General features: G+C 36.6%; 1 protein-coding gene across 5 annotated transcripts; it reads right to left on the bottom strand.

The window, feature by feature from the left end:
- Positions 1 to 233: 233 nt before the first annotated feature.
- LOC137941975 (uncharacterized) lies at positions 234 to 13047 on the bottom strand. Of its 5 annotated transcripts, none has more exons than XM_068787619.1 (7): positions 12886 to 13047; positions 11857 to 11960; positions 11429 to 11543; positions 11199 to 11303; positions 1258 to 1513; positions 985 to 1062; positions 234 to 602 (listed from the first exon to the last, which is right to left on the bottom strand). In XM_068787619.1, the coding sequence occupies exons 3-7, from the start codon at positions 11468 to 11470 to the stop codon at positions 475 to 477; spliced, it is 609 nt and encodes a 202-aa protein (XP_068643720.1). In that variant the 5' UTR covers positions 11471 to 11543; positions 11857 to 11960; positions 12886 to 13047; the 3' UTR covers positions 234 to 474. The 5 variants fall into 5 exon arrangements, with proteins under 5 accessions (XP_068643720.1, XP_068643721.1, XP_068643722.1 ...); XM_068787620.1 differs by having other exon boundaries at positions 11861 to 11960; XM_068787621.1 differs by having other exon boundaries at positions 12890 to 13047.
- Between the last annotated feature and the right edge of the window lie 86 nt (positions 13048 to 13133).

Raw genomic sequence — 13133 nt, 5'->3', positions numbered from 1 at the left:
TCATTTCTAAGTGGGATGTTCACCGAACTCCTTCCCCCGATTCGGTTTTACAGGCACGAGAGAACCATGGTGATTCCTCCAGCAATTTGCATTGTTGATCCTCGTATCTCTATACAACCTTCAGTTGAAAACCCCCATGGAAGTGTTAATCGACCATGCTGATTTTAGGTTGTGGAACAATGACACAAAACTATGCGTTTTAAAAAGCAGGGGGAGAATTTACAATCCCCATGCTTCACGAATGTTCTTCCATGCCTCTACATTTCGCAGACGCCCAGGGTAGACCCTGAATAGCGACCCCTTTGAGATTTCAAGAATCTACAAAGTCTTATTCTACATGACATCTCTCCTCTGAATTCTATATATATAAAATTGCAACCTTGAACTCTACCTTCAAGCTAAGAACATTCAGATAGAACCCTGAAATCCTTACAAAATATTTTGTAATTTTCCCCTGTAAAGGATTGAAATCACTCATTTCTTAAGACTTCCTTCAAGCCTCTCAATTGCAGCCCCAACCCCACCATTCCTAGTCACTCCTGTCTCCTCCATAGATAAGTTTTCTTCGTTTGCTTTCTCTGCTAACTTGAGTTGAATCCAACCTGTGCAAGATGATTAAGACTTTCTTAATGGTTAGTTTGAAAAACACCCAGTAAAAGTAAATGTTCAAGGATTTAACTCAAGAAGCCAACTCAGAAGCACATAAACAAAACTATTATGCCAGATACAACAATAAGATGGTTAATTAAATAATGTAAAATACATTAGTGTGATGGGTATTTCCACACAAACAGTAATTGTCAAGATCAAAATCTAACCAATCAAATCCATGACATCATCAATCAGACTTCACCAACACATTGCAAGTTATATCTAGTTACTTATTGACTCAATCTTCGAGCTTGGGAATATTTCAAACCTGTTGATTTTTAGTAAGAACTTTTTATTTTGAAAGGCAAGAGAGAAATGTGATAGAAAGATTACCAAGAGGAAAGCAGAAAGCTGCTCCAAGCACTGAACCCATCAACATATTTCTAGCACGCCATCTGAGGGAACCTGGCACTGTGGCATGGGAAAAGAAACAGGTAAGATACTGATGACAGGGCCCAGATTCTTCAAAAGCATAGCCATGGATTTTGTAGTCTGTAGGCAGGCCTTCCTACTAGCATCCTCAATCCGGTATTTACATTTAAGAAGGCATTGGAACTCAAAAATAAATATATGAAGAAAGCACATAAAGCATGTTTTGTTTCTTACAAATGAGACCAAATGATGCAGCAGTTGCAGAACCAGCTCCCACAACATTAAAAACATCATGCACACCACGTTTCTCAGCAAGAAGATTTTGTAAGCCAAAAAATGTAGCAGTGAACATTCCTAGGCGGACACCACCAACAATTGATCCACGAGTAACTCGGATGAACCTCTTCTCCATAGCATCTCTTGACAACCTGTATTGTTCCCGCTTGTCAGGCGTGCTCCCCAGCTTTAGCATTACTTCTGCATCCTTACTCTGTCACAATGATAAAAATTTGTTAATAAAAGATGGAGAAACACTGGAGAAGTAGATGAAGCTGTTCCTGCTTGTCAAAGAGAAATAAAACCACAGTTTTTTAACACTGTTAAAAGACAACCACATGTATAGGGTGGCATGAAGCTAAATAGGACAAATCATCAATAAGAGGAGGCGTGACTTCGTAATGATACAAGCTGGTGTATATCTCTTAAGGGCATTAATTTCATTGTGTACATCACTCTACAACTATAAATAAAACTCAAGGAGCATTGGGAAGAGCATTCAGCTAGCGCCTCTTCTTTCAATTACTCTCTTCTTTGCTTCTTTCCCTTCCTTCTTCTCCTAAACCTTTGTAAGATAATGAGAACATCCTAAAACTCAAAATGGTATGAAAGAGGGCAAAGATTGACATGGAAAAGGAGAAGTAGGAGAAAAAAGGGATGAAGAAGAAGAAGAAGAAGAAAAAGAAAAGAAAAAAGATTTTTTCATTTCCCTTTAGTCTTTTTTTTCCCAGTTGTTTTTTTTTTTTGTTGGATTTTGCACTATCTTACCACACTTGTCATATAGCAAATTCTATATTGCCGAAAAGAACTTTGAGTCTAGTTTCCAACTCAAAAAGAATTTTTTTAATCAAAGTTTTTCATAAAGAGAAATTGACATCTAAAGAAACAAAGGCCATGCAATAACAGAAAGCTTGAATTTGCAAGATGTTTTGTGCGAACCAGACCAAGAATTTGTATAGAAAATTATATATCAAAAGAAAGCTTTGTGAGTCTATTTTCTAACCTTACAAACCATTTCTCTATCCGATCATCATAAAGAGAGATATCCACATTGGAATAATCAAAAGTCATGCTGGTGGCCAATTGCTTGCAAAAATCCCAATTAAACCCATTTTTTGCTTCACTTTTTGAATTGCTAATCTTGGTTTAACTAATTTACCTTTTTTTCCTTAAATCCAGTCAAGATTTTACCAACTTGAATATCTTTCTTTCCTTAAGAGTTTCTTTTCAATTATCTCACATTATATGAGTTTCCTTAAAAGAAGTTTTTCCCTATATGAATTTAATTTACTTTTTAATAAAGTATGAAAATTTTGAATTAGAAAGTCTTGTTTCCTCATTCTAAATTCCAAATATTAGTGTCTCTAAATCTCACTTATCCAGAATTTCTTTCTTGGATATTTTCTTTCCAAATTGGTCAAGTTGTGTTAAAACAATAAACAATTGCCTTACATGAGAATTTTGTTTTTTGAAAGTTTCTATTATTTTCCATCTCTAAAACTTTATTTATTGGAGTTTTTTTAAGTTTCCTCAATCATGCATATTTATAGAAGAATTATTTTTTTTCTCCCTCTTGAGTCAAACTTGGTCACTTTTTATAGAAGAATTATTCTAGTTTCTATTTATTGGTCGAAAAACACTTCTTATTTGGAAATATGGAGAACTACATTATGTGCCTCCTTCCATTTGAAGTATGAAAATTGCTATTTTTTTATTCACACCTTTAATTCCTCAAATTACTTTCTTTAATTTATATTTTTTACAATCACTTCAGAGCAATGCCTGTAGACCTACTATCTGCAAAGATCGAGATTGTGTCAACATCCAACTTAATTCAATTTTTTAATTCTCTTTACCCAAGTGGTATTTTGAGCTACCATTAGAAAATGAGTAGACTTTTTCATTCCCCTAAAATGGGCCGGATCGCCTTTTAATTTCAGCAACCATTTCTGACAGGAGTTGGAATTTTGTCATTGGGCTAGGGGTGATTTTTCTTTTCTCACCATTATTTTGTGCAAGTTGGTCTCTTGGCAAAGAACAAAGAGATCCCCAGTTTGAGCGGAGAAGTTGAAAAAGAAGTACAAGTATGAGGTAATAGATAATGAAGGATTCTACAAGTTGTGGTAATCAAATTTTATTTGACCAGAATATCCAAAGGGGAGAACAAGATGATAAAAAGATGATGACTATAAGCAACAAGAACAAAATAAATTAAGGCAAGACAATCAGAATTTCTTTTTCAAGCCACACAAGATCAAAACTTTTTTTTAAGCACACAAGTTTCTTGACTAAGATTGTATGCAAGCTGAAGTTATACACACCTACTTGAGGGGGAGTGTTAACAGACACCCACGTGTGTAGGGTGAGATTATAGTAAATAGGACAAGTCTCCAATAAGAGGTGGCGTGATTTTGTAATTATACAAGTTGGTGTATCTCTTTTTGTATTTTTTCTTTTGAGAGATGTACCTCTAAGGAGATTAATGTCATTGAGTACATCATTCTACAACTATAAATAAAATTCAAGGGGCATGGGGAAGAGCATTCAGCTCTAGCCTCTCTTCTTTCAATTACTCTTTTTTTTTGCTTTTTTCCTTCTCTTCCTCTCTCACACGAGTTAGGGTTTCTCGCTTCTCCTCTTTCCTCTCTTCTTTTATTTCTCTTCCTTCTTCTCCTAACCCTTTGTAAACATTATGAGAAAGCCTAGAAATCAACAAACAAGAAAGAAAAATGGTAAAAATAGACTTCCAGAGGAACTCTAATTTATTTCATGAAACCACCTTTCCTCATAATCAGGTTGAATGAACTAAAGGCAGGCTATAATCAGGTTATTGGAACCAGAGAAAGAAAATCAAGCAAACCCCAACATAACTAGTTTAGCTATTTGTAGTCTCTTCAATCTTCAAGATACAAAACCAATACAAAGAAACATCAACTCAAATGCAAACCCTAAATCATTTCGTCAAATTATCTTTTATTGCCTCAATTTTAAACGAAATAACAACAACCCATTCTGTAAGGAACAACGTGAAGAGGACTATCCAAATTGTTAAAATACCAGGTTAAGGGTATTTTGGTCATTTTCCATATTCTGATTTATCTTAGCATATGTCTGTTAGTTAGATAATTACATTAAACTCTTATTTTTCAAGTTTCAATTAAAATAGAGCTGTATTGTCTGAGTTATAAGAGTTTTTGTAACTAAGGGCATTTTCATCCGTCTTGTAATTATAACTTAACCCTTAATAAAAGAGAGGGAGCTTGTGCTTTTCTAGCACAAACTCCAATGTAGCCAAGGCTGCGTCTCCCTTTCCTCTTCTCTCAACTCTTCTCCTCCTCTTTCTCCCTCAAATCTCTTTTTTTACATGGTATCAGAGCAATGACGGCAGTCTTAGGCAGATCTTCTTCAGTTTTGTGGCTTTTTCCTTTTCATTCAGCAACCCTATTGAAGGTTCTTCCTAAAAATTTTAGACTGGTAAGGTAAAACTCAATCTCTCCTTTTTTCCCTACCATAACCAATTGGTTGATGGCTTCTACTCTCAATTGAGTGATTACTACGATTTGAAGCCATTTATGGGACCCTACTTAAAGCCCTAGCTTCATTATTGCCTGCGCAGCGTACCTAGGGCTTACATCATCCTCCTAGTTCACTGCATCATCCATAGTTTATGCAATTAAGCTTCTTTTTCCTCAATTTACTATCTCAATTGCAAAGTGTGATTGCTTTCCATTGCTGGTTGGGTATGTTGAGTGAAATTGTGCCTTAATCTCTTTGATTGTGGGGCCTACTTGCCTACACAGGAAAAACTGAATTGGGGAAAGTGATCCTTTGTGTAGTTAGACACATAATTGCATTCAATTGTCCTCTTTTTAGGGAAATCAGATGGTTGAATCCAGCACAAGTTGCTAGCCAAAGGACATCTGAGAGTTCAAATGGCAAACAATCTCAACCTATTCAGATAACAACTATCAAATTAAATGGGTCAAACTATGTGAAGTGATCAATATTCGTTCTTATGTTTCTAAAGGCTAGAAGGATGGCAAAATATACCAATTACTGACGATTGGGAAGTATAGGACAATCAAGTTATGACTTAGTTGGTAAACAATATGGAGTCATGATTTTTATTTTTTATTTTTTGAAATGATGCTGAATTTTATTAAATCAAAAGCCCAAACGAGCAAGATTATAAGGGGGGGAAGCCTTCCCAAACAATGAGAGATTGCTGGGAGGTCCCGAATTTAGCCAATTTATCAAGGAATTGGCTGATTTAGGAATGAGATTTCAATTACAAAGAATTGAGGGCACAATGTTAACAATACAATTAGTGATAGGCCAATGGTACCAAGGGGGAAACTTTCTTTTGAGCACCAACTAATGACAACCTTGGAGTCTCCTTCAATAAGTAGCTTACCATGAAGATGGTCTTTGAAGATTTGAAGGCAAAAAAGAAGAGCACTCACTTTAGCAGTGTTTGAGTCGGCGATGCCCACCAGCCCAGCATAGGAGAAAATTAAAACTCTATAGTTGTCTCTAAAAACACCACCTGCACCTGCCGGCCTAGGACAGCCTAAAGCACTGCCATCAAAATTGAGTTTGATGCAGTCGCTTGGGGGAGGATCCCAAGTAGCCATAACAAGAGTCCTGCGAGGGACCATCATATAAGTGATCAAACTCCAATTTTCATGAAGGGAAACACCCAATAGAAAGGCAAATTCCTTTATGGTATGCAACCAATTGGAGATTAGGCTCACTGCATAAGAAACCGTATTATCCAGAGTACTGGATTTTGAATTGAAACTTCGGTTGTTTCGCTCAAGCCATAAACACCATGGGACATGCGCAAGGCATGCCAAGAGAATTAACTTACCCAATCTAGGAAGGTGAATCTTCATAACCATCTAACAAGTGCCGAAGAGGTCCTTGTGAAGCCCCATTTGGAAATCAATCTTCTGAAAGATCTTCATCCAAACTTTCCAAGAAAACCCACATTGTAGAAGAACATGTTGGACTATCTCGTCACACTCACCACAAAGAGGACAAATACGATTAGGAGCGGTGAAGCCTCTTTTGTGGAGATTGTCGGAGGTGAGGATCTGGTCTCTGATGGCAGTCCACATGAAAATTTTGATCTTGCTAGGCGTTGAAAGCCTCCATGCCAGGTTTGCTTATGCTCAGGCAAGTTGTAGTCGTATTCTCTGATATGAGAATAGACGGAAGCTACTATGAATCAGTCATTGATGTTGGGCTTCCTTATCATTTTATCAATTACATACTCATGGATAGTAATGTTGTTGAGCCTGGAAAGGAGAGAGCAAAAATCTGCAGCTTCTTCATCATTTAGTCCCCAACGAAATGGGAGACTCCACGGATGGTCACTCCAAGAGCTAACCACCGAGCATGAGAGGTCTCTAGCCACTCTGGAGAGCCCAGGGAAGTCCTCTGAGAGGGATCGGGGGCCGCATCATTCATCTGACCAGATTTTGTGTTGTGGGCAACAAAAGAGATTTGGACAACCCTGGCTTTTATATTATCTCAAAAGAGTATTTTATCTCGGATTTATGAGCTATATGTTAAGTATTTTACTATGAAGCGAGGAGATAGATCAGTGACAGATTATTTAATTGAAATACGAGGGGTGCTAAAGGAAATCAGCACCTTTCATCATTTTATTGCAAATGTTGAAGATATCCATGAGAAAGAGAATCAAATTCAGGTTGTCAAGTTTCTAGATGGTTTAGGATCCGAATATGATGCGATTTTGGGTTCAATTGTTGGCCAATAAAGATGTGAATACTTTTGAACAAGCCTTTAACAGAGTCCTGCAGGCAGAAGGTGTAGTAGTCAATAAACCTGAAAAAGATGCAAGACTATCAAATGCTGCCGTTCTTAACCTTCAGTCATCCATTGGTAAGCCTGAAGGTGTGTTTCTTGGTAGTAGCAATAAAGGTAGAGGTCGCTCCTTTTCTACTAGAGGTCGTGGCCGAGGTAATAGAGAGGATCGAAAATGGATTCATAGTGGTTGATCTAACTATATTTCTAACAAGTGTTGGGAGAAATTTGGTAAACCTACCTAGGCCAATTCAATAGTCATAAACATAGATGCCAACTCTCACACTAGTTCATACGATGAGATTCAGTAGCTACTATAGCGACTTGGCCAGTTGACTACACCATCTACCATTTCTTCTGCCACTGAGTCTGATCTTTCGTCCTCAACGAGTGCCAAAATAACGAGCACAGGTATTACTGCACTGAATGTGTCCCACTCCCCCTCCTGGATCATCAATTCAGGAGCATCTACCCATATGTCAAGTATGTCCTCATTATTTTAGTCTACTCCTCCTACTTTAGCTGATGGATCCACCTCTCCAATTTCGAGTGAGGGTATTATACATACCACTTCTCAGATATCTTTGAATTCAATTCTCTTTGTTCCAAAAGTTCCAGTCAACCACTTCTCTATGAGACACATAACTAAGTCTTTAAATTATTCAATAACCTTTTTCTCCTACTTTTTGTGTTTTTGAGGACTTGCAAACGAAGAGGATGATTGGTTCCAAGCATAAGAAGGGAGGGCCTTACCTATTGGATGATGTTTCTATTCCAAAAACTATGGTACTTGCTAGTGGAAACTCATCATATTTATGACCCCTACATTGAGACATCCATAACCAGTTAAGTTGCATCAGTCTTTTCCTTCCTCGCCAGCAGATATTTCTTTTGATTGTGAGTCCTCTCAACTGGGAAAATATCGTCGAGCCAATTTCCTAGTTAGTTCTAGTCTTAGCACCAAATTATTTGAATTAGTTCATTTTGATGTATGGGGTACGTGTTGGGTTCCCAATCCATTTAGTTTCAAGTATTTTGTTTCTTTCATAGATGATTTTAGTCAGGTAAATTGGGTATATCTCCTACAAGAGTATTCCTGATTTTTTTAATGAAATAAAGAATGAGTTTGGTGCTCATGTTTTTTGTACTTATAATGGATTAGAGTATCTTAATAAACAATTTGCATCATTTTGTGTTTCCCATGGTATTACTCATCAGACATCTTGCACATATTCTCTTCAACAAAATGGGGTAGAAAAATGCAAAAACAAACATCTCCTCCTTGAGGTTACTCAGACTTTATTATTGCATATAAATGCTCTTAGATGTTGTTTTGACCTCTTGTTTCTTAATTAATTGCATGCCCTCATCTGTTTTGCATGGTTAAGTTCATCTTCAAGTTTTAAAACCTCGTTGTAAGTTGTTTAATGTTGTTCCTCGTAAATTTGGATGCACGTGTTTTGTACATGTGTTGGGTAATTCCTTAGATAAGTTGTCACCTCAATCTATCAATGTATCTTTTTGGGATATTCTTGTTAGCAAAAAAGGTGAAAGTGTTAGGACCTTATTCGACAAAAAAATGTGTTAACCTTCTTTGAGCATACTCCATATTTTGCAATTGCCTGTTGAGTTTCTTGTATCATTTGGTCCTTCTATGGATAGTCCTATTCCTATAGCATTTTTGGATGCACTAGACACAAGTCCTTCTCCACCTCTTCAAGTCTACAACCGATGCCCTCATCGTGAGCTACAACTTACTGTACCTCCAGAAGCTCCAACTCCTAAGCCCTCGCCTCAAGATCGACCATCAGTCCCATCATTCCTCGAAAAGGTAAAAGATCCTATACTACTCATCCAATCTCAAAGTATGTGTCCTTTGATTTTTTATCTCCATCCTTTAAATCTTTTGTTATGTACTTGTTTACTTCCATGATTCCTCATTCAATGCAAGATGCTTTGTGTACCCCAAAGTGGACTATGGATGATGAGAAGAGTGCCTTGGTGTGGAATCTTTGTGATCCACCAATGGAGGCAAGTATTGTGGGATATTGTTGGGTGTACACAATTAAATATCATATTGATGGATCTATTGAACGACGCAAAGCAAGGTTGGTGGCAAAAAGGTATACACGGACCTTTTGTGTTGATGTATTTGAGACGTTCCCACTTGTGGCAAGACTTACATCAATACGTACATTGGTCTCTGTGGCAGTTAATAAAGGGTGGTATGTAAGTTAAAGAAGGTTATTTATGAACTTAAACAAAGTCCGAGAACATGGTTCAAAAAGTTCAGTACAGTAGTGATGCAGTTTGGTTTCTATAGAAACCATTACAATCATTCTATGATCTTGCTCAAAATGAATACTGGTGTGGTTGTCTTGGTTGTATATGTGGATGAAATTGTAATGAATAGGGATGATCTTGAAGGCATTAGCAGTTAAGAAGCACTCGGTCACTCATTTTCAGACAAAAGATTTTGGTCCTTTGAAGTATTTCTTGGACATTGAAGTTGCTCGTAGTGATAGAGGTATGGTTCTTTCCCAGAGGAAGTATCTTAGATATGCTCCAAGAATATGGTCTATTGAGTGCAAAACCAATAGACACAGCCATGGAAATCAATCATAATATCGATGACATACAGAGTCCTATTCTAAAGGACAAAACACAATACAGACGCTTGGTAGGTAAGTTGATCTATGCTATAGTTACCAGACTTAATATATCATTTGTTGTGGAAATTGTAAGTCAATTCATGGAAAACCCTCAGAAAGTGCATTTAGAAGTTGCCTAGAGGATTTTAAAGTATTTGAAGAGTGCCCCCAGAAAAGGTCTGCTTGTACTCAGAATGGCAAATTGATGTGTTTGGATATTTAGATGTATTATACTGAGCGTAAAATGGATAGATGTTCTACGTCAGACTACTATTGTTTGTTGGGAGTAACTTAGTAAGCTGAAAAAGTAAGAAACAAACAGTTGTGGCCAGGTCAAGTACCCGAATATAGAGCAATGACTCATATTATTAGTGCACTTATGTGGATTAAATTTGTTCTTCTTAATTTTGGTTTCCATATGTAAGAACCCATGGTTATGAAGTGTGACAATCAAGCTGCAATCTTTATTGCAAGCAATCTTGTATTCCATAAAAGACTAAACATATAAAGGTTGATTATCATTTTATTAGAGATGTGGTTATGCAAGAACAGGTGATAACTCCATATGTGAAATCATCAGACCAACTTGGAGACGTGTTTACAAAACCTTTGGGAAGACATGAACACTTGATTTTCTGTGATAAGCTAGGATTTTTTTATATTTTACTCTCTAGCTTGAAGCGGAGTGCTAAAATATCAGATCAAGGGTATTTTGGTTATTTTCCATATTCTGATTTATCTTAGCATATATATCTGCCAGTTAGATAATTACATTAAACTTTTATGTTTCAAGTTTCATTCAAAATAGAGTTGTATTGTATGAGTTATACGAGTTTTTGTAAATAAGAGCATTTTTGTCCTTCTAGTAGTTATCACTTAACCCTTGATAAAAGAGAGGGAACTTGTGCTTTTCTGGCATGTAACTCCAACGCAGCAAGGCTGTTTCTCCCTTTTCTCTTCTCTCAACTCTTCTCCTCGTCTTTCGCCCTCATATCTCTTTCTTTACACAAATATTTATAACTAGATGGTTCATTTAAACAATTCTCATTGTTAAGGTACATACTGGGCATAGTTCATGCTGCCATTAGAATTTTAGAAGATATAATTGACATAATGTCTGACATAGAAATATTTGTTTCAACTCCCAAATCAGAATGTTCCTAAAACCTTATTATTTCAGTTCTCAGTTTGATGTAGCTGTACAAGTAGAAAAGAGAGCTTGAGCTAGCGAAAAAGAAAAACCTTTGCTTTTATTTCAGTTTTCCTTTTAACTTGTTTTAATTTTTGTATTTTTAATATTAATAAAAATTCCTGTTATTAAAAAACTAATTTTTTTAGAATAAGGCTAGCAGGATATAAGAACAAATAACGTCCTCCCATTAATTGATAATGGAAGAAAGCAGTGACAGATCTTACAACAGATGCAGATGCCTCCTTGCTACCTCCATAGAGCATCCCCACAAAGACTCCAACAACTGTAGCTGTACCCCAGCTAACAGTTCCTAGCCTCCTTGTAGTATCCTGAAACAAGATAACTAGTGAATTTAGAATGAAAAAATTGTCATAATTTTCATCAGTCTAGATCCTTGAGCATATAAAAAATACAGAGAAATTTTAAGAAAGAAAGAACTTTACAACTTAGTTACTTTGCCAACTAATTCATCCTGGTCTTCCACTGGTTCCATCATTTAGCAAAGCAGTGGCTTCTCAATGTCAGTATTAAAAAGCTTCAAGTCAATATGTATCAATCAACTACGGAATCTGAAAAATAAACAAACAAATATATAAAGACAATAGGCACAACAGTTTTTTATCAAACAATTGATTTAACTAGAAAATGAGATATGAATTCTGCAGAACATGAACCCGATGGCATTCCTTAGTGTAGCAGGTAAACTAAGGATCATGATCACTACACTATACAGAATACTCAGAATCCTCTCATTTGAAAGCAATGGATTGCATGGATACTCTCACTTATAACAGTCATGCTGCCATAGCTCCAGTGCATGATGAAAGTGGAAATTTAATTCCTGCTTAGATCAATGATACATTATCTTTCATTGGATCAGACCTACAGAAAATATGGCCATGAACAATTCTACAACTTCTGCAAGTTTCTGATGGCAAAGAATGCAGATTGAAAATCCTCAGCCTGTTGGAAGAATCCTTTTCGTACTGAAATGCACATAGAACAAACAGGTAAAACAATTGAGGTGAGCACAAGAAATTGGATATCCTCTCTTTTTGGTAGCAATAAGGAACAGTTTTCATACACAATCCAGTGACAATTTTATACAGCAGTCTGCAGAGGCTTTTCTTATAGTCAAGGTGTAAAAGAGCAGATTGTTACCTCATTTTGGCGCCAACAAAAACAATTATGAATGAAGACTTCATGTAAGGTTTACTTTATGATAAATTCTGGTTTATTTTCTTGTTCTAGACAATTATTTACATGTCTAATATTCAAAAAAAAATCTTTGATATTGGAAAACTAAAGGGGCAAGAGTTTCTAACTATCATGTTAATTTTTTCTTCATCAAAGAGGAAAATATCAACCATTTATACAGAGATATTTGAACTCCTATTTGACAACAGTCTAACAGGAGTAAAGCAATGATAAAGAAAAATTACTATGATTTCCACCTCGGTTGAAGTACATGGATTCCATGAACAATGGAGGACATATCTTTGAGGCATTTCAGCAAACGGTTAATAATCATAAAGACATCCACCCACTTTATTAGTGACAACCACCAAGACTGCGGTTAATAATCATAAAGATATCCAACTACTTTATTAGTTACAACCACCAAGACTGCTAAGTAGTAAAACTTTTACTTTGTGTCAGTAGCACTGTTTAACAAAACAAAGCACGATAACGGAAACAAGCTAACCAGCATCTTCAGCATCACTGAATATCAAATGGAACAGTAATGCCAAACCCATATACCAAATGGGAGCATTAAATCATGCATCCCGTTTTTCACAGTCGAATATTCCAAAGGAAGGCAATCCAATTCTTCCAGTTAAAAGAAGTTCAAAACATCAAAACAGCAAGGCCTAACAAATTACACTTGTGAGACTCGAAGGGAGATTTTACCTACAATTACAGAACACAACTATGGCCGCGAAGAAAGGCAATATTCATGTAGAGAAGGTGTGAAGGTCAATGGCAAGGAAGGGAAGAGTATCGTGAAGAGCCGCCGCGGGAGAGTAGACAAAGGAGAGTGGAGAACCTCTCCGTGAGATCAAACGGAGTGGAACGTACGGGAGAAAGCCTCTCAGTAGTTCGCTTCAATGGGCTCCTTAAGCCCAACCCGCATTTTCTACCGACCCAAGAGCCACAGC

Source organism: Aristolochia californica, unplaced genomic scaffold (genome assembly GCF_029961685.1).
Source record: "Aristolochia californica isolate CCGP_79_NKW_82.1479 unplaced genomic scaffold, dmAriCali1.0.hap1 SCAF_9, whole genome shotgun sequence".
NCBI classification, from domain to species: Eukaryota; Viridiplantae; Streptophyta; class Magnoliopsida; order Piperales; family Aristolochiaceae; genus Aristolochia; species Aristolochia californica.
This window is presented reverse-complemented; position numbering and strand designations above follow the sequence as displayed.